Genomic DNA, 21,313 nt, shown 5'->3' with positions numbered 1-21,313 from the left:
GCGATTCGACGATTTCGCCATTTGCAAGCAACCCTTCAACTGCGCATTGGACACCGCAGACAGCGCAACAAAAAGAAAATGGAGACGGGGAAAATACCAAAAAGCGCTTCTAATGTTATTTTGATGTTGTCTCGATGGGTCTTCAATGGGTGCTACTGATTCGCATTCACACTCACATCCACATCCTCTGGCAGTTGTGCTGCAACTGTTGGAAACCCGCAAAATGCGTGTTTTAAATCCAATTTAGACATTATCTAATTTAGGGCATCTCACCGGTCTCAGTGACTGGCTGCCTGGCTGCCTGCCCGATTGACTGGCGGACAAACAGACAAGCGGACAAACAGAGAGACGGAGAGACTTTTATGCAAATCTATGGAAATTTCATTACGACCGTAATGCACCCTTTTTCAGTTGTGACCCGGCAAAAGTGCGACTACAATTTTTGGTTAAATGCTGTTAACGGTGAACGCTAAAAGATGTAATAAACTCATTTAAACGTCGCTACTCTTGTTGCTCTGTGCTGCCTCATCCTCATCCTCCTCCTCTTCCCTTCCCTTGGCTTTTAATTTTTGGTTAGGGTAATGAAATTTTTCCGTTGTGTAGCATCTTGGCAAGACCTCATGATAATATGCAAATAGCGGGCACGAGGCGAGACGTGTCGGGCCCATTGCAACCCGGTCAGCCCAGTGGGATATCTCGAATGAACTTGGCTTGAGCATTGTGTGGCAATAATCAAATTTTCTAATTTTTATGACTCTCTCTGGGCCCCAAAATGAGAGTTGAGTTGAGGAAACAACTGAGAGAAATTCTAATTGATTTTGCATTTCGGGCGTTGTGATTTTTCGACTGATTTATGCCTCCGAAAATGGAGTAAATGGATAACGAAATATTCTCTCCCCTTGGCGAAGGGCGACTATGCGGCTTTCGGCGACTTTTGCCATGTCATCGCGATGACGAAGGCGTCGTCGTCTTCCAGTCTACTGCGATCTGGCCTGGCATGATGGGACACTTTTTGTATACCATAGAGAGAAAGAGGGAGAGGGCCGCCCCTTTTTAGAAGCCTTTTAAGACAATAAACGCGGCGTGCTGAAGTTCGCGGCAAGCGTGACGCAGCAGTTCCAAGCTGGACTCGTGGCGTTGTTTTTGACTGAAGTGTATTTTCGGCATTTTGTAGAGACTCAGACTCAGCGTCAGCGTCAGAGTTGAGTTGAGTTGAGCTGAGCTAAAGAGACCATAACAACAATAACATAAAGTGCGTGGCTGCGAATCTTTTGATCTACTTTCGAGCCGCCACGAGGTATTTATCAGTGCATTATATCAATATATATACTCGCATAGTAAGTACTAAGTATACGTTGGAATGTTTATTCGAGAATGAATTGGCAACTTTGCTTTGGACTGAAATCCTTGTAATGCCGTGTCTATGGCCATGTATCCGACGGCCCAAGCTAATTTCAAATGTCAGCTTATCTGGCTAACAAGATGAGCTCAAGGTGATAAGCAATCGTGAACGCGAACGCGAACGGGAACGGAACGGGGAACGGGAACGAACGAAATGTCCAACACCTTGGGGCTTGGCCTTATCGTGTGCAAAGATTGAGATTTTGGCACGCTAGCCAGATCGAGCTAAACTGACTGACATTGCACATGGCGCATTGCACATTGCACATGTCATGAGGCAGTCCAAAAGCCCAAAAAGAGAAAACCAGAAAGGAACGACGAAACAAAATACTTGTTTAAGGAATGCAAATCTATAAAATCTCTCTGCTCGGCTTAAACGAAATGAAAATGTCCGAAGCGGGCGCTGACAACGAACCGTCCACGTAATTTGCAAATGAGCTAAGTTACGAGTCAGGCGAGTTAGGACACTTTGGTCTCAGATATCTGGCCACGATGTGGATAATCTGCATGGCATGGCGCTGTCTTTATATCAGCCAGCGGAATCTATTTGACAATGTCAGACGGTCAGCCAGTTGGCCAACTGACCAGAATGTCTGTCCGTCTGTCTGTCTGTCTGACAGTCTGTCTGTTTGTACGTTGTTTGATTTTTGTCTTTTGCACGCCATGTAACCAACATTGAAAAACTCCTGACGTTCTATTCGGCTCGGCACTTGGTTCGGGACTTGAGACTCGGGAGGAATCGGGAATGGGGCGGGAGTGACACTTTACATGAAATTACTTTGCATACACATGCATCAAATTAATTACACGATTAATGTTCTCACATGCAACGAACGGCTCTGCGACTGGGCATCAGTTTAACCCCAGTCTCAGCTCCTTTCTCTCCCCACTCTACCCCGTCCCCGACCCTCTCACTCGCTCTCTCTCTGTCAGCTTATGCAAATCTATTTCGCGCGATCATTGCAGCATTTGCATGTTGCTATCTTGATATCTTTTGCCGGCAAGAGAAAATGATTCCATTGCCTTTCGTGATTCGTCTCCTCGTCTCCTGCCCCGTTGCGTTTCTTTATTGGGTCTCGACTCGTAAGAATGAGTGTTGGAATTGTGTGAAACATGCCATTTGAATAATTATCTTATTTGCATTGCTGCGGCAACAAACAACTGCAGTCAGTTGGAAATTAAAAAGTGCAAAGTCCACTTGCTTCTCTCTCTCTATCCCTCTATCACTCTCTTGCATCCGTCTCTGTCTCTGTCTCTATCTCTATCTCAGTCCGTACTGCAGCACACATGTTAATCTCTTTTGGCTGGGCTTTGCGAAAAGTTCAAATTGATAGCTGAGATTTGCTGCGCAGATAAATCCCTATGACACTCTGTGTGAACATTGTCCAATACTAAATCGCGTGCAACGCCAACCCCAGATCCGTGCTCCATTTCCGTCTATGCAACATCCATAGTCAAGGCTCTGTTTTCTATCTTCTGTCTTGAGTCTTCGAGCTGCAGTCGAGTTTGTGGCGTTGCTGTTGCGGTGGCTGCCACCGCTTTTAGCTACTTTTCCACTGTTTGTGTAACATAATAACAAAGTCAAACAAATGATAAGTTGATAGAGCCACAATTGCGCTCAGCTCGAAGGCGGCGACAGAGCCGCAGAGGGAGAGAAAGAGAGAGAGGGAGTCGCAGCCGGAGCAGAGATCGGGACAGAAACCCAGTCCGGGGTCTGCTTTGCTTTGCTTTGCTTATCTATTTGATATTTCTTTGTTCATGCTTTGCTTCTATTTTGCTATTGCTCTTGTTCTTGTTCTTGTTGTTGTGTGCTTTAGGTAGCTTCTGAATTTTTATTATCAAAATACTAATTTCTTTGTTTGCTCAAGATTTCCAAAAAGGTAGTACTCGTACTTTCCTTACCACACATACCTTAAGTCACCTCGCCGACGACGGTACCTGCTTAAATTCGTTATCAGCTTATAAATATTTAATCACAGACTTGTACTTGGGCGTGCTTTTCGACTGTGCGATAGCAGCACATAAGATTTCCTGTACCTCAAGCGAGGAGCGAGACAAGAGCACTGCCAGACAGAGACAGCTGCAACGGCGAAGAGAGCAATAGAGAGAGGGAAAGAGAGACAACGTTACGTATGAGTAATGACGACAAACTGATCACACAGCCAGGCAAGCACAATTATGTCAAGTGCTTCAACACGAAATTAACATGTTACCACTCGAGTGCTACCTCCATGGTCAGTTCGGCTATGCAGCATTAGGTCTTTTAATAGATAGCACTAAAAAGTGAGCCAGCCCAGCCGATTATTTCGAGTTTAATTTAAGTGTAACGAGATAGTCGAAAATATTGTTTCGCTTTTGTTGAAAAGAAATGTATGAAATGTATCTGACATGGTATTGAAAAAGCTTGAAATTTCATTTAAATTAACAAGTTTTACAAGAAAACTAGCTGCCATTCGAGTTGCTGTCAAACAGTGTCTTATGTGTGAATGTGTGTGTGGTATAATTGTTTGCAATTAAATTGCAATTTGATTGAAATTATAGCCCAGACGAACGAACGGACAGACAGATATTCGTTGCAGAACTGAAGCAATTTGCGTGTCATGGTTTAAAGCAACCCCAAACCTCCGGCCATACATTGTGGATTGCTTCAACAGCAGCCCATGCTCTCCCACACTGCAGTGTGCACCTTCCACCATGGCTGTCTGATTGGTGTTGCAAGGAGCAATGCTCCTACGATGTCAGCCACTTTAATTAAAAATTCAACCCTCTAACAAAATGGCATATAGCGCACATATGAAGACGCTCACACGCGCTCACACACACACACACACACACAATGGGGAGCAAATTTCATTTCATTCAGCGAACATTTTACAACTTGAACAAATTTGAAAAACAATTAAATGCCATGCGCGCAATTAAATACACAGAAGGTGGCAACAACAACAGCAGCAGAACATTAGGAACAGCTCAAGTGGCACACTGGCTGCCAAGTTGGTGGGCGTCAAGTGGGTGGGGTTTGAGCACATATACCGTTAATTAAGCAGAAGCAGCTGAAACGCAGTCTGACAATGGGATTGGGATTGGATTGAAGCAATGCGGACCGGAGCGGAGCGAGGCAGGGATGGCAAACAAAACAAGGGCTGCGATTGGGGTTTGGCTAAGCTGGGCTCCAGGGCGCTAAACCACAACAACGGCAACAGAAACTGCGTCAGGAACAACAAACACGACATAAACAGACAAACAAAAGCTTTTTGCGCCGAGGCATTGCCAAACATGAAATCCATCAAAACAAACAGCCGACGGGGTTTTTGTACGGATTGGAATGTTGGCAAGGGAAATGCGAGAGGAGAGGAAGATAGAGAGAGAGAGAGTTAGGGTGGAGTCAGTCACATCTCCCCTCGCAGCAATCGCATGAGAAACTTTCCTCGCTGTGCGGTGCGACCATGTAAAAAGGATTTAATTATTTGTTCTAAGGATATGGATTCAAGTGTTGTTCTGTGCTTGCTTTGTGGTTCTTGCTCTGCCTGTTAGTGTAGTATTTGTGTTTGTTTGTTTGTTTGTTTGTGTGTGTGACTGGCTCTTCACACAGAGCAGGAAAATATGTTTCACGTCCAAGAGTAAATACTCCTCAATGCCATGAAGAGAGAGAGAGCGAGCGAGAGCCACAAGAAGACTCGGCAAATGATTAGTGGGACTTGTCCTTGGCCTAAGCTGCAGTTTTTAATTGTGAAACGAGACTGGCGTAATCCCTGCTTAGCCCTCAGGCCTCAGGCGAAATACTCATCTCATCTCAATAGCAATCACAATCCCTTTCTCGCTCCCATGCGAATGTCAAATGCACGCGGAAAGTGCTGCAGGGCAATTAGAGAAACTAGAGTCGCTGCGTGTCGTTGCCAAATGAGTCACAGTCATAATAACAGCGGTGGCAACAACAAATTATTGAGATGGCACACGCGCTGCCACGCCTCTTACGCCCAATAGCCATCACCCAAAAAAACACAAAATTCAATCGCTTCCCACGCATTGCACAACAACTTCTTCTTATGCTAAGAGAATCAAACGCCTTTCGAGTTGTTGCCATAATTTGATTGTTCGTGTGTGTGTGGCAGGATCTATGAGGAAGAAGGGGAGCGGAAAGAGCGCGGGAAAGCGGCCATCAAGCGGGGTGGTTGGGCAGGTCTACTAACTGTTGATTGTAGTGATTAACTCGCAGAAGCAAAACCGTGATTGCTAGCTAACAAATTATATAGCCGAAATCTCTAGCGAAAATTGCATGTTTTGACTCCTGCAGTTGCCCCGGTTTGAGGCATGCCACGCGGCATCGGCATCGGCTACGGCAACAGCGAGACTCAATTATGTGGCAGCTGAGCCGACTTAGCCAAGTCACTTGGAAAGCCAGAGCTGACCAACATAATGAAGTGTCCGGGCAATCAAACAAAACAAAAACTTCTCGCCCAACTTCAGCAATTGACCAAGTGTTGTTCGTGTTTGTTGTTTGTTGTTTGTTGCCTGTTGTTCATTTGGCGGGAGGGAGAAGGAACGCGATTACGTTTTACGGCACGTTTGGCATCACAATTTTGCGGCTGTTTAATGTTAGCCACGTCTAAATTTTTAAACAACAGCACGATTGTTGTCATGTTTGTACAACATTGAGTTGAGTCGAGTCGAGTTTCGGTTTCATCAAAAATTTAAAGAGCTACAAACGCCATTTTGCTTATTGACGCAGCGTTTAGTTGATAAATAAATAATTTGGCTGGCATGTGGCATGTGGCAGGCAGGCGGGTCCCCAAACTCCAAACTCCATCAACCCCAAAACAGAGTCAGTCCCCAAGCCCCGCAGCGCCAAAAAGGTAAACGAAAATTGTTTCTTGATCATTTTAATGCACCCAAAGGGACGCAAAGTGAAAAAGTTTGGGGGCACAACATTACGTGATGTGAAGCGGAGAGGACGGGAGAGTCGGAGTCGTCTCTGGCCTGGAGTGTGGCAAGGTGTAGCCACTGCCTCAGCTCACTTTCATTAATATTGAAAGCGACAGGGAGACAGGGAGACAGAGGGAAGGGGAAGCCAGAGCCAAAGCGACAGCAGCCTGAGCCTCATCATTTAAATAAAAACCAATATTTGATAATAATTGTCGCAGGACATGCAACACGATAAGTGGGACAAGACAAGGGGGTAAAGCGATAAGGCGGCAAGGTGAAGTGAGCTGAGTCGTGCCAATGGCAATTCGATAGCTTAATTTCCTGGCCGCTTGCTAATTGAAAATGTAATTAATGCACGCATCGATGAGCTGGACAACCCGGATCCCGATCGTTGGGATCCTGACCAGCTAGAGCAATACAGCTTGTCCTGTTGGGCTCAAAGGAGCGCGACTGGCATTTAGCACGACGCATGCAGCATGCCACAGCAACGCAGCGTCTTCGAGGCTATCTGCAACACTCGCAGTGTTCAGGTAACCCGATACAATTTCAATAGCTTTCAGACCGCCTCTCACTCAGTCCCAGAACTCAAAGTGTGCGGCAAGTGTGAAAGATTCAAAAAGTTCACCGAGGAGTTGTGGAGCGCTCTCTCTGTCCACTGTTCACAGACCGACAGAGCTATCGAATTTCGCTCTACTCGAAACTCTTATGGCACAGTATCTTATAGTCACTCATAAAAGGAAAGTTTCGTTTTCGCTGGGGAAATGTGCAGCCCTTTGTTTTCATTTATGTCTTCAGTTGATTCTCTTGCTGGGTTTAATGCAGCTAATTAAATAGTTTCATTTGCTCGCTTTAATGAGCCACAAATTAGGCTGCGGTTGCCCTGTTTTTTTATAGCCCATAAACTTAGCCAACGAAACATAAAAAAAACGACAATTGCTACAATTGTGCCTATACTCTGAGCTTATCGTGGTCCCAGACCAACGACTCGATTCATGTCCGTTTAGCTTTGAAATTGTTTATGCGTCTATCAAGAAACACCTCATAGCTCATACTTCGAAAGACTGCGACGGCGACGGCGACAGCGACAGAGGAGGGAAAGGGGCTTGGGACTTTTTAAAATGCTGACAACGTGTCTAATTATTAATACTTTGCTATTGCCCAATAGGGCTGGGAAGAGTGTTTTCAAATTAAAAGTACTGCTGAGGCAGGAATTAAAAGTGTGCTGACAAATGAGTTTTCATGCCGAAAGCAATTTCCACAACAACATTTTAGTGAAATGCATTATTTGTTGACTACAGTTGAAGTTAAATCTATACATTAACTTTAAACATATTATTTAAACTCTCTTGCACTCTCGTTAGCTCTTCTCTCTGTTTCCCTCCCTGATGATTATTGCCCAGTTCATTGGCATTCATTGGCATTGATGCGTCTCCTATGATTTAACATCAGTCTAAGCTACTCAATTAAATTGTACACACGCCCACACATCAACACACACACACACACAGATCGACACACGGTCACACACTCGGTTGAGACTCTATAGCAGGGCGCTATTAATATGCGATTTAACAAATATTTAGCGAAAACACATACGATGCGCTCTGCATTCCAAATGAATCAACAAATTTGTTGTACGCACACTCTCAATTTATTGTATTCGAAAGTCAAGAATTTTTACGAGCTTGAGAAAATAATAATTTTATGGCCAAAAGTTGTACACTGAAACGAAAATGTATATATAGATATACAGATGTATATAGTATATTTCATATGCACGTGCATGAAATTAATGACAAACTTTAATATATCTGTTGAGCTTGTCGAGCGACAACAAAATCGTCGTTATTAGCAGAATTTAAATTGCTGTTACCAATCGATTTCGAGCAGTACTTCTTGATGGCGGCGGCGGTAGCGGAACGCAGAGTCTGAGTCCGAGTCTGAGACTCAGTCTGGACATTGACATTTTTGGTATCTGCAGGCCAAAGCTGAGCGCTTAATATGCCGCCGTCGTCGCGGACGCCGCAATGCTAAAAATGACGAGCCTGTTGAGGTTCTACTCCTAGTTAGAAAAAGTCCGACCGAGGAGCTTCAGCCACAAACAAAACAGAGACAGGGACAGAGACAGAGACAGAGACGGGGGCAAAGCCAGCTAGCTGCTGCATATTAATTTGATAACTTATAGTATATACGTTTATAGATTTTTGCACACGATTGTTGGCGTTGCCATTACTGTTGTTGTCTAGGCCTAGACCACGATCGCCGGGGCATTTTGTTTGGCCATAATATGGCCAGGCTATGGCAGTTTTGACAACTTGACAGTCGTGCAGACCAGCAAGCCAGCTCGGACGGAGCGGACAGAGTCATTGACATCAACATCGACATCGTCAGCGACATCGACATCGACATCGTCAGCGACATTGACTTTCTGATGTCTTGGTCGTTGGAGACTTTATATTGATTGTGTGTCCAGTTTTATGTGGCTCATTTTATGGTTGGCGTGTCAATTTAAAGCGACATTTATAAGCAATTTGTAACTAATTCTAACAAACACCTAACACATGCTTTGCCAACTTGATCTACAAGTAGTGCACAGATATTATTATATTTAGCGATGCATGTCATATCAGAATATCGAAAGTATATATAAAAATACTAATGAATCCTTCATCCTTCTTTTCTTTTGCAGCGGCCGCCAAGCTCATCGCTCTCCTATGGGGGCGCAATGAACGATGATGCTCGCTCGCCGGGCGCTGGTAGTACTCCCGGTCCATTGTCACAGCAGCCACCTGTCTTAGATACATCAGACCCTGGTAAGTCGAACGATCATAATATCACAACATATTCGCTTAAGGGCCAGTCTTTAAACCACTTGGTGGCATATGCAACTCGGTTACACACAGTCACAGTTTCGATGGGCAAAACTAAGCACAAAAAATTAATGTTGCTTTTAGCTTAACGTTGATTCGATCGCAGGTGATCGCAGGCCGTTAAGCGAGATATAGGGTGTCTTGCATCCTATGATTGATGGCAGCAGAGCTTCGAGAGTGTGCGCTCTTCACACCTTTGGCGGTTTTGTCGCTTTTCCGCTCTTTGATTATGTTGTTTGCTTCAGCTTTAAGAGCTGCTGTTTGGCTGCTTGAAGCCCAAAGTCATGAGCAGACAACTGCTTGAGCAAATAGTAACGCGGCTTAAAGCTCAAGTACTCACACACACACACACACACGAGTGAGTGTGGTGATAGTAAGTGTGAGGCAAAGAGATACTTAGATACTTAGGGACAGCCCTAAGCTCGGCTCTTTGTAGACTGCCTGTCTTTTGCATGTTGCAGACTCTTCGCTGCGACTCTTCACTCCAACGCCAACTTCAAATCATCGTTGTTGTGTGGCGGCAAAAGGCTTTTTTGTTTTTTTGTTATTCTGTTATTTTTGTTTTTGGTATTTTTTTCTTAATATTTTGAGTGCGTGCAACAACAACGGCAACAAGAGCAACGACAACAACAACAATAACTTCGCACTTGGCGCTTCTTTTTTGAAGATTTTTATGATCGCAGCTCGCAGCTCGCAACTCGCAGTTGGCAGTTGGCAGTCGATGGCCGATGCTCGATGGTTAGCAGAGTCACTGGGGCTCTACGTTGAATTATTTATGGTGATAGGCAAAATATTTTTATGTATTTTTCCCCAGTTTGTGTGCTGCTCTCTGTTGCCGGCAACAAAACAAAAGCCCTCTGCGCAAATACCACTCGAAAAGAGACACTCTCGGGCCACTCGTGGCAACGTCTGCTGCTTTGGTGCCTTGAGTGGCCCATGGTGATAATGCAGTTTCAGATTTGCTTTTTTTTTCGAGGAAGGCGCAACATTTTGGCCATGCTCCACACTCCATAGACCAAATGACGCGCTCTCAAGCCTTTAGCGGGCTTTTAAGATAGAGAGAGAGATGGAGATGGAGCGAGAGAGAAGCAAAGGAACCTTGGGTGTTCACAGCTAACACACACAGCTGAAGGCGACAGTGGGACCATTGGACATATTGGGGGAGGCAGCATTGATGCTGCACACGCCTCACTCAATACACTGACTGGCCTCGACTGACGTTACATTTTGTTGCAATCGCAGCAAGAGCAACAACAACCACACCAGCAAAGGTTGTATTGTGCCTTTAAAGTACGCCGACAACAATAACAACATGGACAACACTTCTAGTCGAGTTGTAGCGCTTTTTACGAGCTGTTTTCTTTTTTTTTCCTGACACCATTTTGATTGATTTATCTACACGTCAAGTTACTTTGTACACAAATTAAATTTTGGCATAGTCGTAGTTGAGTAGTTGCAAGCTCTCTTTCTCAGTGTGAGTGTGAATGAAAATTATCTACAGTTGAATAACTTTTTGCGGGCAACGAGCAAATTTTAATGTTAATTTCATTTTCGTCATGGCGATAAGAAAATTTTGCCGCTTTCGGCGAGTTCACTTCGTTTTCCTCAGCTGGGTAAATTTGCGACGCGTATTTCGGGCGTAGCAGAAATATATTTTCCACATTTTATAAGTAGACAGAGAGACGGGCAGCCAGACAAAGACATGAGAGTCAGAGAGATAGACATGGAGGTAGCCAAGAATGTGGTTACCAAAGAAATTCGGTGCTGCTGCAGAAAATTCCACTGCACACACAAAAGCCAAAGGACGTCAGGGCGACTGCGGAGAAAGCGAAACAGAGTGTCGAGAGGGGAGAGAGGAGAGAGGGACAGTGAGAGAACTGGGGCTAGGGTAGCAACCGCTGTCGAGGGTTGCCGTAATTTTATGCACGAATTCGTAAAATGTTATTCAAATGGAAAATGTGATTTTTATCAATTTTGACAGGAATTTTTCGCAGAAAGCATAAAGAAAGCGGCACAAGGATGTGTCCTCTGCACTTCGAAGGCTCTTAACATTCAGAGTTCAGATGGTGTGTGTGTGCGGTGTACTCGAAGTTCTCAAAATGGTCTAATTTATGAGGTCTGGCAATTGGCAAAAGACAGTAACGTAATGACAGAACGCTTGAATTGACTTAAAGTGAGCGCATCGCATCCTCGAACTTCAATTTGAATATAGTACATTTGAATTCCCAGAAATATTAAATATTCTCAGCTAAAATGATAAAAGAATACTAGCTGTAGGCCATTATGTATATTTTTCAAATTGATTTTACAATCTTAAATGCTTGCAGTTGTATGTGAATAGCTCTAGATCACCTCACTTAATTGCAGACCTCATTTTGTGATGATCGAAATTGTTAGGGGCGTTAACACGACGACTTCGACTTTGACTGCGACTACGACTACGACTTTTTGGCCAGATAGATTTCCATAAATAAATAATCCCAGCAATTAGTCTGTGGAAAGCCAACCAAGCACAGTCAGTTTTTGAGTTACGTGTCAGTCTTAATTCGTTTTTCGAGTTGCGAGTTGCGAGTTTGGAGCCAAAGCCTTCGGGTCTATAATTATAGGTTACCCTCATCAACGTCGCGCTTACTAGCGATGCATTCAATTAAAAAATATTTGAGTTGCTTTCGTCTGTGACCTGCCCAAATCGTTGATGGCGTTGGAAGAGGGCAATGGTAATAAGAAAAATGAAATGAAAATGAAAATGAAAATGAATTTGTGAAATAGTCGTGGAGGTTTTCCCCGAACCTCTCAATCCTCAATCCTCTCAATAACAACAACAACAGTTAATGCGCAATTAAAGAGGCAAACCAGGCGATAAACGTCAGCAAATGTCAGACTAGGAAAATATGTTAAGGTCCGTGTGTTTATTTACATTGGAGAGGTCGGTTCGTCAAGTGTCGCTTAAATGCAAATCAAAACGAGATCAATTTGATTGCCTTAGCTGCGAAAGTGAAAATAAACAAGAGCAGCGGGCGACCAACTTCTAGTTCTCAACCCTCCGATTTGCACAACCCTCAACCCTTCGAAGGCAAGCCCTGCTCCTTGCTCCCTTTCCCTTCCCAACTTTCCAACTCTCATTCTCACTCTCTCATACTGACATTGATTGAAAATGCTGCGTGACGTAAATTAACTTTCATGGCGTGGGGCAGCCTCAAAACTGCGTGTTATCCTTTCCGAGTCGCTCTTTGTGCCTCTTGCTCTACGCTCTACGCTCAACGCTTGTCAAGCCGCAAGACCCACACAATTGCCAATTGTTACAGTTTTAAAGTTGCAAGGGGAGATGTGTTTGTGTGTGCTTGTGTGTGTGTGTGGCAGCTTGTTGTTGTCATTGCGGCATTATAATACCACCCTTCCACATTCGCATTCTCATTCTCATCCACATCCATATTAAGGCATGACCTGAAGTGCACTTTTCGTTTTCGTTTTCGGTTTTTTTTGGTTCGCTACTAAGGCGATTATCTTTGCTGTTGTTTTCGTTCTTGTCCAATTTTTGCTTATTTACATTGACGAAATGTGTTACGGCTGCAATAAAAATAACAACAACAAACGCAGGAATAACAATAGCAATAACAATGACAATAACAGGAAGCTTGGGCCTTAGCCGTAGGCTGTTTTGTTATCTTACCACGCACAATTAGACAATTTTCCTGGCCTAGTTGACAGCCAGTTTCTCTCATTCACATTCTCATGGTCGTCGTCATCGTCAGCTAGGGCCTGAGAGTTTTTCTCTTTCCCCCATTCAGTTTTCAGTTTTGTTTGCAATGGGAAAAGCATTTCTCTTCGTAGTTTCTTGGCTTGTTTTTAATAGAATTACCTTTGCTTCGTTTAGCGGAGAGGAGTTCACGTCAAACTATCCGGTCTAGAAACGCTGATTTACCGCTGACGATTGAAAATGTTACAAGTTGATTCGCAATCAGAAGGAAACACATTAACCTGAGGCATCGATTTCCAAAAGCGAGTCTCAAGTTGCTGTAATTTAATAAATTCATAATAATCATAATTTTTAGTTGACATTGGGAATCCCTCTTTGCATGTTTTTCGTCACTCCCCGATCTCAAGCATCCATTCACACCTAGGCATCAGTCAATCTGATGATGTTGATGACGACGGTGCCAAGCATCTGCCTTTCCCACAACTTTTTAACTCTTTTGTCAAATACTGACACAATTTCCGCCACCAACGTGGCATAACAGCAACACCAACACCAACAACAACAGCGACGATAAAAAAATTAAAATTTTACGCATTATACAATTTTTGAATAGAAACTTCCATGCTCGTCTGCCAAAAATTACCCATATCTCTTGTACGCATCTACACCCCGAATTCAATCCCAATCTCAATCCAAATTTGAGACCAACCGAAAAGCAAAAAAAAAAAACATAGAAATAAAAACCAATCCCAAAAGGGCCACCAGCTGCCACACGTTGTGCCCTCTCTCGCTCGTTCTCGCAGTCATAAAAGTTGAAACAGAAATTCGATGTTGCCTCAGCCCGTTTTCCATAAGGATCTGCTCAATCCATCCGAACTGAGCCAAGAGAGCTTATGTAACATTACGTCAAATTGCACAAAAGGCAATACATCTTCATCCCCTAACACAGCAAACACAATGAAATTTTACGAACGGACTGTTGCATATTTGGTTGCCACATGCCGCACGTCCCTTGCCATTGCTGTTGATGTTGCTGTTGCTGTTACTGCTGCTGTTGCTGCTGCTCCTCTCGCTGGCACATTATCATATTTCTAGAACCGACACGCCAATGAATAGAATGCGCATCGAATTTCTCTAGGATTGGGCCAGGTTTTGTCGATGGGGGTACCACTGTACAGGGTGTACTAAACGAACAGGGTGTTGCTTGCTTCTTTGCCTACAACAACCAACTCAACGAGCACATCAACAAAATCATCAACACCAGCAACCGAAGTAACTGAAGCAAAGGGAGGCAAATGCCTCTTTTCGAAAGCCACGGCCAGAGGTCGCAGCGAAGTTGACAAACAAGCGACACCAGCAACGGCAACAGCAACAATGCTTTTAGGAGGGTTGCTGCGGCCGCGTGCTGACAAAATGCAAACTTCCTTTTGCTACGTTTCGAGGCATGAAATTTTCATATACAGTTTGCTTTTTTTTTTAGACCATATCTTTTGTGTTGATGGGGCGGAGGAAGAGCAGAAAAAGAAGCCGCGACTACTCGATTTACATGGGTTGGGCTATTCTTATGACTTTGACTTGAATTTGTCTAGCTTCAGACTTATCGCCATAATATAGTTATGATCTCTCAGCGAGTGCTACACTGGCCGCCGCATAAATTAGTCACAGCTGAACTCTATCAGTACCACACAGTAACCATATGCTGATAACAACTGTCCATTAACTACACACCAATGTGTGTGTGTGTGTAGATTCAACAGACAGTGGCTTTTGCACTTTTTGTGTTTGGGTTCTTTTTGCTTTGCTTTTGCTCTACTCGCACTCGCACTCGCTGTCGCTCTCGAGTTCGTCCATTCAACAGTCGTGTCGTGTCACTCATAAAAAATCATGTTCTTCTTGACTTTTATTATTCATTATTTTCACATTTATTGAGACCCCAACAAATTTGCAACTTCAATAAATAAACATAGCACTGCCATATCGCCATTTTGTGAGCAACATGAACATTGCGAATAAGAGGAAGAGCAAGAGGAAGGGGAAGAGGAAAAAGAAAAAGAACAGAAAGAAGCCTCTGCCTTTAATAAAGCTATCAAAATGGGCAGCCTACTGATGACAGTGTCTTATCAAGTCGCCAGTTGCAATCTGTTGCCATTGCTCCCCGCTTAAAAGTGCATTTCTCAACACACAAATCACAAATCACTGCAAGGCATGCAATCTCTCACACAAATCATTCCATTTTTGCTGGCTGCGCTGCCGACGCCAACGCTAACGTCGGCGTCAAGTGTCATTAGCGTCACACGTCTCTGTCGACGTCGCCGTTGCCGTCGCCGTCGTCATTGCCGTCGTCATCGTTAGCTTCATGTTGGACGTTCGTTCGTCGGACGTTCGCTTTAAGTGTTTATTAGTATGAAGCATTTATCAGCAATTATAATTATATGGCTATATGTGTGTACATTAAATGGTAGCGAACTTTGCGACCCGAGATAGCAAGTGGACACGCTTTTATGGCCGCCACTGTGACAGTGCGAGTGCCAGTGCCACTGAGTCTCTCTTTTCTGGCTTGCCGTCCAACGTTCTAAGAAACTGACTAAATGCTTTTTAAATGTTGCTCGCAAATTAAGCAACAAATTAAATAGGACAACCACATCTCGAGTGGATACACACACACACGCACACACACATTGACACGCCCATTTGGTATAGGACTGGAGCAGCTCTAGTTCCACTCAAGAGGGTGGCAAATACAGTTTTTTATGCAAACAGGCAACACCTAAGACATTAGCAGCGCTGGCCAAGAGGCAGTCCAAAACCAAACATTCAATGACAAATTATGCGCTTTTACTGGGCGTAACACAACCTGCCAAAAAGCCACCCGACCAAAAACCACCTACATAGTATGGCATGGTGACTGCTGACTACCTGTCCGACTCTACCATTAGCATTACCATGTAGTTATGCCACCTACAAACATTCCAATTCCCTTCTCCATATAAAGTCGAGAGCGTGTCGTGGGCGTTTTGCTCGACTCCACTCAGCTCGGTTCGGTTCAGTTCGGTTCGGGGGCGTGTCGGGTTGGGTTTTTGGGAAATTTTTTGACATTTTGTAATGGGAGCACAGACAAACGAGGCAAATTATCTTGCGTCAACAAGAGGAAAATGTGTGGAAAACATTGTTGCCGTCTCAAGCCTTAATGATATACGACATTAGTGAAACTTATAGTAATAATAGAGTAGTAGTCCAGGGGATAGGAAACATTCAAGTGCATAATGAGAAACGAAATACCATAAAAAATACCACCAAAAGGGAAATGAAGCTGTCGAACTCAGGTTACTTTGAGTGTGAGCAACTAACGAGCCAGATACAATAAATAGCGAAAGAATTGCTCAAAGTCTTCTGTGAAATAATTCCGTGATTTAAGGAGTTGCACCCGCATACTATATTCTTTTATAGGTGTGATGAGCAAGTGCAATGGCATTTTATACAGGAAAATACATTAACATTTCGCCTCTCGTTGAAGATCGTTGAACTTGTCTTTGTGCCATTGGGCTGCGCTCCTCCTGTGACGCCTCTGCAATTCGAGTATCACATCCAATTGTCCCATGTCCGAAATAAAAGCGAAAAAAAAGAATACAGAAATGATGACAAGAACGCAGTGAAGAACGCAAATGCCTCGCACTGCTTTATTTCCTTTCCTTCTTTTTCCATTATTGTTTTTTATATCATTTCTTTTTTTTTTTTTTTTTTTTTGTCTTGACTCCCATACGCATCTCCCCACCCACTGCAAGCACATGTGTCGGTTGCTAAATTTAAACAACTTTTGCCTTTTGCAATGCTTTCAATGGAAAAATATCTTTTGTAGCGCCAAATGGCGCCGTGGCAAAGTTTCATTTTGTATGGTTTTTTTTGGTTTTTTTTTTTTTTTTTTTGGCTGTTGCCCGTTGTTGGTTGGTGTGTCGGCTGCTACTTTTGCTGCCTCTTCAAATATTCATTGAGTTTGAGTAAAAGACCCAAACAGCAAAAGCAACAGCAACAGAAACAGAAACAGGGACAGGGACTGAGGTTGAGGCACGCAGTCATTTCATTAGCAGAGACTGCGCCTGAGCCCAAGTAAAACCAACATATGGAACTTACCAAGGGCTCCTCTTCACATTTAAATGCGCACATAATTTCTAATTTGTGTCTCTAATTTATGTGCTCCAGCAGCAAGACCCAAACTTAGCACAACAAACTTGCCAATTTAACGGCGCCCAAACAAAGCAACAACAGCTCCAAGAGCAAAAGAAAAAAAAAACGAAATGAAGAAACCAGAAGATGGCAGGGAAAAAGTTTTGCCGCCACTTACATATAAGAAATAAATAAAGCCATTTCTTCTAATATACAAAAAGCCTCGAACGAGAACAAGAAATGAGAAAATTACTTTTTTATAAGTACGACAGGCAGCACGCGGGCTGTGGGGTAGGTGTTGGGGTTGGGATCGGGATTGGGGAGTGGAGAACAGAGGACAGAAGAGAGAGGAGGGCGACACCATCCACCATCCACCAAAGTCGAAAACCAAACGAAAAGGACAACGTACTACAGCCAAGTTCGACTAACATCGCCCCCTGAAACACCTTGACAACAACAAGCATTGAGAGTACTTGGCCCACATAGGAAAGGGCCAGATAATGGAGGAGAAGGAGAGAGAGAGAGAGAGAGTGGGGGCAAGTACAACATTGGCAAATATTGCCTAATTTGGAATTGCCTACAAAATGTGCATTAAAATAACTAGAATCTACTGTCCCTCCTCCTCCTCCTCCTCCTTCTCCCTCCTTCATTTCTATCTCTCTTTCTCCCTGAGTTTCCCTTCAGAGTTCCACTTCTCGGTAGGATAAAGTGAAAGCCCCAAAAAGGTGTGTAATAAAAACAAATGTCGGTCGTTTGTTTATATCAGCAAGCGACAACTTCTACTCTCGTCTCTTTATATTCCACTTTTTTTTTGCGGCTCTGTTGTGCCATTTTTTTGGCCTTATACGATGTCGTGCTGTATGGTGCGTGAACTGTGTGAAATAGTAACCCTTTGGAGCACCTGGTGTGGTCCAAGAGACAGCAATATTAATCTAAGGGGAGGGCAGAGCAATGCTAGTTGCAATGACATGCAATGAAATCAAAAGGCATGCAGCAAGAAAGCTACAAAAATCACAACAACAACAAAAAAAAAATAACAACAACAGAACACAAAAATCGAACTAAATTTTACGACATAAACATAAATTTTATGACAGACGAACCTGGAACCTGGAACCTCGAACCCGTTCGAAGTTAGCTGAGGAAATCAATTTTATGTGTTGGCCAAAATAGCAAACAACAATAACAAATAATTTCCTTCAAAGCGCTGCTGGCACACAGCGAATGCCGGATAGCGAAGAGTAGCCCCGGGAAGAAAGACCGCAAGAAAGCGGGCGTAGAAAAATCTATAAAAATATGTGAGAACTATTAAAAAGTCGTAAACTCAAAACCGAACTGAACTGAACTGAACATCCCCTCGTAGAGAGGTTTGGGGGAACATAAAGTGTTTGGCTTTTGCTTTTGCTTTGGGCTTTGCATGTCGTAAAGTAGCCATCAGCAGAAAGATGAGACGGAGATAGAAGCACAGACAGCAGATAGAGAAAGCGATAGTGTCTGGAATAGTTATAGTTATAGTTATAGTAGTAGTAATAGCTGTAGCTATAGCTATAGTTCGAGCGAACATCTCTTGGATCTATTTGAATGTGTGAGTGTGCGGCATTAATAATGCCATTAATGGTCGCATTACAAGTGTAATAATAATTGTCCTTGATAGATACTTGCTCCATACACACTACATACGCTCCTCGCACACGTCAGACGTTCAGGTGCAATTAGGCCAGGTCTGTTGTCTCTTGTCTCTTGTCTGATGTCCAACTTGTCCGACTTGGCTTCGACTGCATTTCGGGCTTAATGTAAACGCATTTAAACGCAATTACTTTTCACTCCGACTGTGTGTGTGTTTTCTTGCCAACGGACACGTACCAAGAGTCTTTGTTTTTGTTTTCGTTTTTGTTGTTACTGATGATGATTGCCGCCGTCGCTTGGAGTGTCGTCATAAAGATCCTTTATCAAAATGTTAATGGATTGAGTTATATGGACAGGCCAAACACAAACTTGCCTTTGTCGTTCTGTTCACGTGTTGCCTCACTCGAGTGTCTAAACAATTGCATTACGTCGACGAGCAAGTTGTGGCCTTCCTCTCGGTTTAGGCCCGTACATCGCACTTACATACATTTAATGTAAAGTTAATGAAACGAGCCCGGCCTCATGTGCGTAATTGTTGAGCATAGAATGAGACGGAGGTATTACAGATATTAATTATGACGCACCCCAAATTTCTGGGCGACAACTGAATGGGTCAGTGCCTAGAACCGATGTCATGAACGTGCTGAAAGCCTATATTAATTGCATTTTAATGAAACTAGGAAATTTGTGTCCGATACCGATACGAACCCTTTTTCCTCGTCTTGTACTGTGTGCTTAAAAGCAGATCAAACTACTCGATACGACAAGTTGAATACAGTGAATTACGCATATTTATCAGGCCATTGTTAATGAACTTAATATATGTTATGTTCTGTTATGTTGTGTTATGTGACAAATGGTTCAAGTTTTCAATGCTGCCAGTAAGAGAGCTTCAAGAAAACCAGTTAAATAAGTAGTCTCTTCAATTAGCATATGCCATCAATTGCACAGACTCGTGGAGTGTTTTGCTCTAGGTTTTTGCCTCCTTCTCTCTCTGTTAGCCAAGCGACAACCACAAATGAAATTAAATACATATAGTCAGAGACAGAAAAGATGGGCATAAAAAATACATAAATCCAATGAAATAAATACAACGGGAAAAAAACAAACAAAAATCGCTGTGGTTGGCGCGGCTTTTTTGGTTTTATTCTATTATCAGTTGCCATGAAAAAATAAAATGAAATGAATTAAATGATGACTGCGCTGTGTGTGTGGGGAAGGGGGGTAAAGGGGGTATAGCTTATATTGCATATTTGAGCAGATGGAGGCGGTGCAGTTTGCAGCGAGTACGTTTGCTGATAAAAAATTCATTAATTCATATGCAAAATGCAATTAAGCGCAGTGACTGCCGCAACAACAAATACAACAGCAACAGCAACAGCAACATAAAAACATCAAAGCAACAAAAAAAAATGTTAAATAAAATAAAAACAACAAAAATGACAATTAAAAAATTCGTGGCATAAATAAATGCGAAACAGCAAACGCAGCAGCAGTTAAATTAACAAATTGCATGCATATTTTAAATAAATATAAATATTTTAATAAGATTAAACTATAATGCAGCCAAATGTCAAATGCGCCATGCCAAACCAACTCGTATTCCCAGTGTGCATAAATTGCATTTTGCTTAATTTATGCGGTTTTCAATTACCCTTTTGATATGAATTAATGACCGCACTGGACATTTTTTTGTTTCTCGTATTTGGTATTCTTTTTTTCTAGTCACATAATTTAATTAAACACAGCCCAAACCAAAGCAAAGCCCCGATTGACCACCCAGCAGGTGAGCCTCTCTCCGCGATTCTCAATTATTCGACATAAGCGTGGAGCATGAAACTCCGTCTCTTTTCATTCTTCAGAATGCTTTCTTTAGCGCGTTTTGATTGCATTTCGAATATGCTCGAATTGTTGTTGTTGTGTTGTTGTTGTTGCATGCTGCACTCAATCATTTAATCCAAATGTTTTGCTTGAGCTTTGAGCTATGCGCATTCCTTGAACAACACAAACACCAACAGACGATGGCAACAACATTCTTTTCCGGCCTGCACAATTTCATGCCCGTGTAAACTATTTGTCGACAATTTTGTCTGGTACAAAAAAGTCGGCGTGCCACAGTCGTGCCACAGAGCAACAACCAACAACCAAGAGCCAACAGCCAACAGCCAACAACCAACAAGCCAACCAAGCAACATCCAACCAACCATGCCAAGAGCAAGCCTGCAATGAGTTCAAGTCCATGTCCAAAGCGACTGAAGCTGATTCTAATTCAGAGTCCAGCAAAGCGTAAAAGAGCACGCTAGCATGCTGATACCAAAGCTCGTTTAGAGTCTGCTCAATTGCCGCTCTAATGACTGCAATTCAGTTGGGCATCGAGTATTGAGTCTCTGAGTATCGAGTCGTGTAAGTTATGTGCCACAGAGCACATCCTAGCCATGAAAATGCACAAAATATGCAAAAGACAACGATTTAAATCAATTCTAAGCGCTATCAGCAGTCACATTGTTGCCCCACCGAGGCCGAAGCTACCATAATCAAGAGTTTACGCGTGTAAAGTAAGTTTACGTGTAGCTCGGCAAAGTGCATTGATAAGCCAGCATATTTGACTTTCGGTCTCTCTGTCACAGCTCTCAAC

General features: G+C 43.1%; 1 protein-coding gene across 4 annotated transcripts in view; it reads left to right on the top strand.

Moving 5' to 3' along the window:
• The window catches only part of LOC133838414 (homeobox protein homothorax), a 114,630-nt gene that overhangs the window by 48,923 nt on the left and 44,394 nt on the right, over positions 1 to 21,313 (top strand). For all 4 annotated transcript variants that reach the window (XM_062269498.1, XM_062269497.1, XM_062269499.1 and 1 more), the window contains one exon: positions 9,014 to 9,137. In XM_062269498.1, coding sequence (XP_062125482.1) covers positions 9,014 to 9,137 — 124 coding nt within the window. The remainder of the gene's footprint in view (positions 1 to 9,013; positions 9,138 to 21,313) is intronic.

This window comes from Drosophila sulfurigaster, chromosome 2R (genome assembly GCF_023558435.1).
Source record: "Drosophila sulfurigaster albostrigata strain 15112-1811.04 chromosome 2R, ASM2355843v2, whole genome shotgun sequence".
NCBI lineage: Eukaryota > Metazoa > Arthropoda > Insecta > Diptera > Drosophilidae > Drosophila > Drosophila sulfurigaster.
This window is presented reverse-complemented; position numbering and strand designations above follow the sequence as displayed.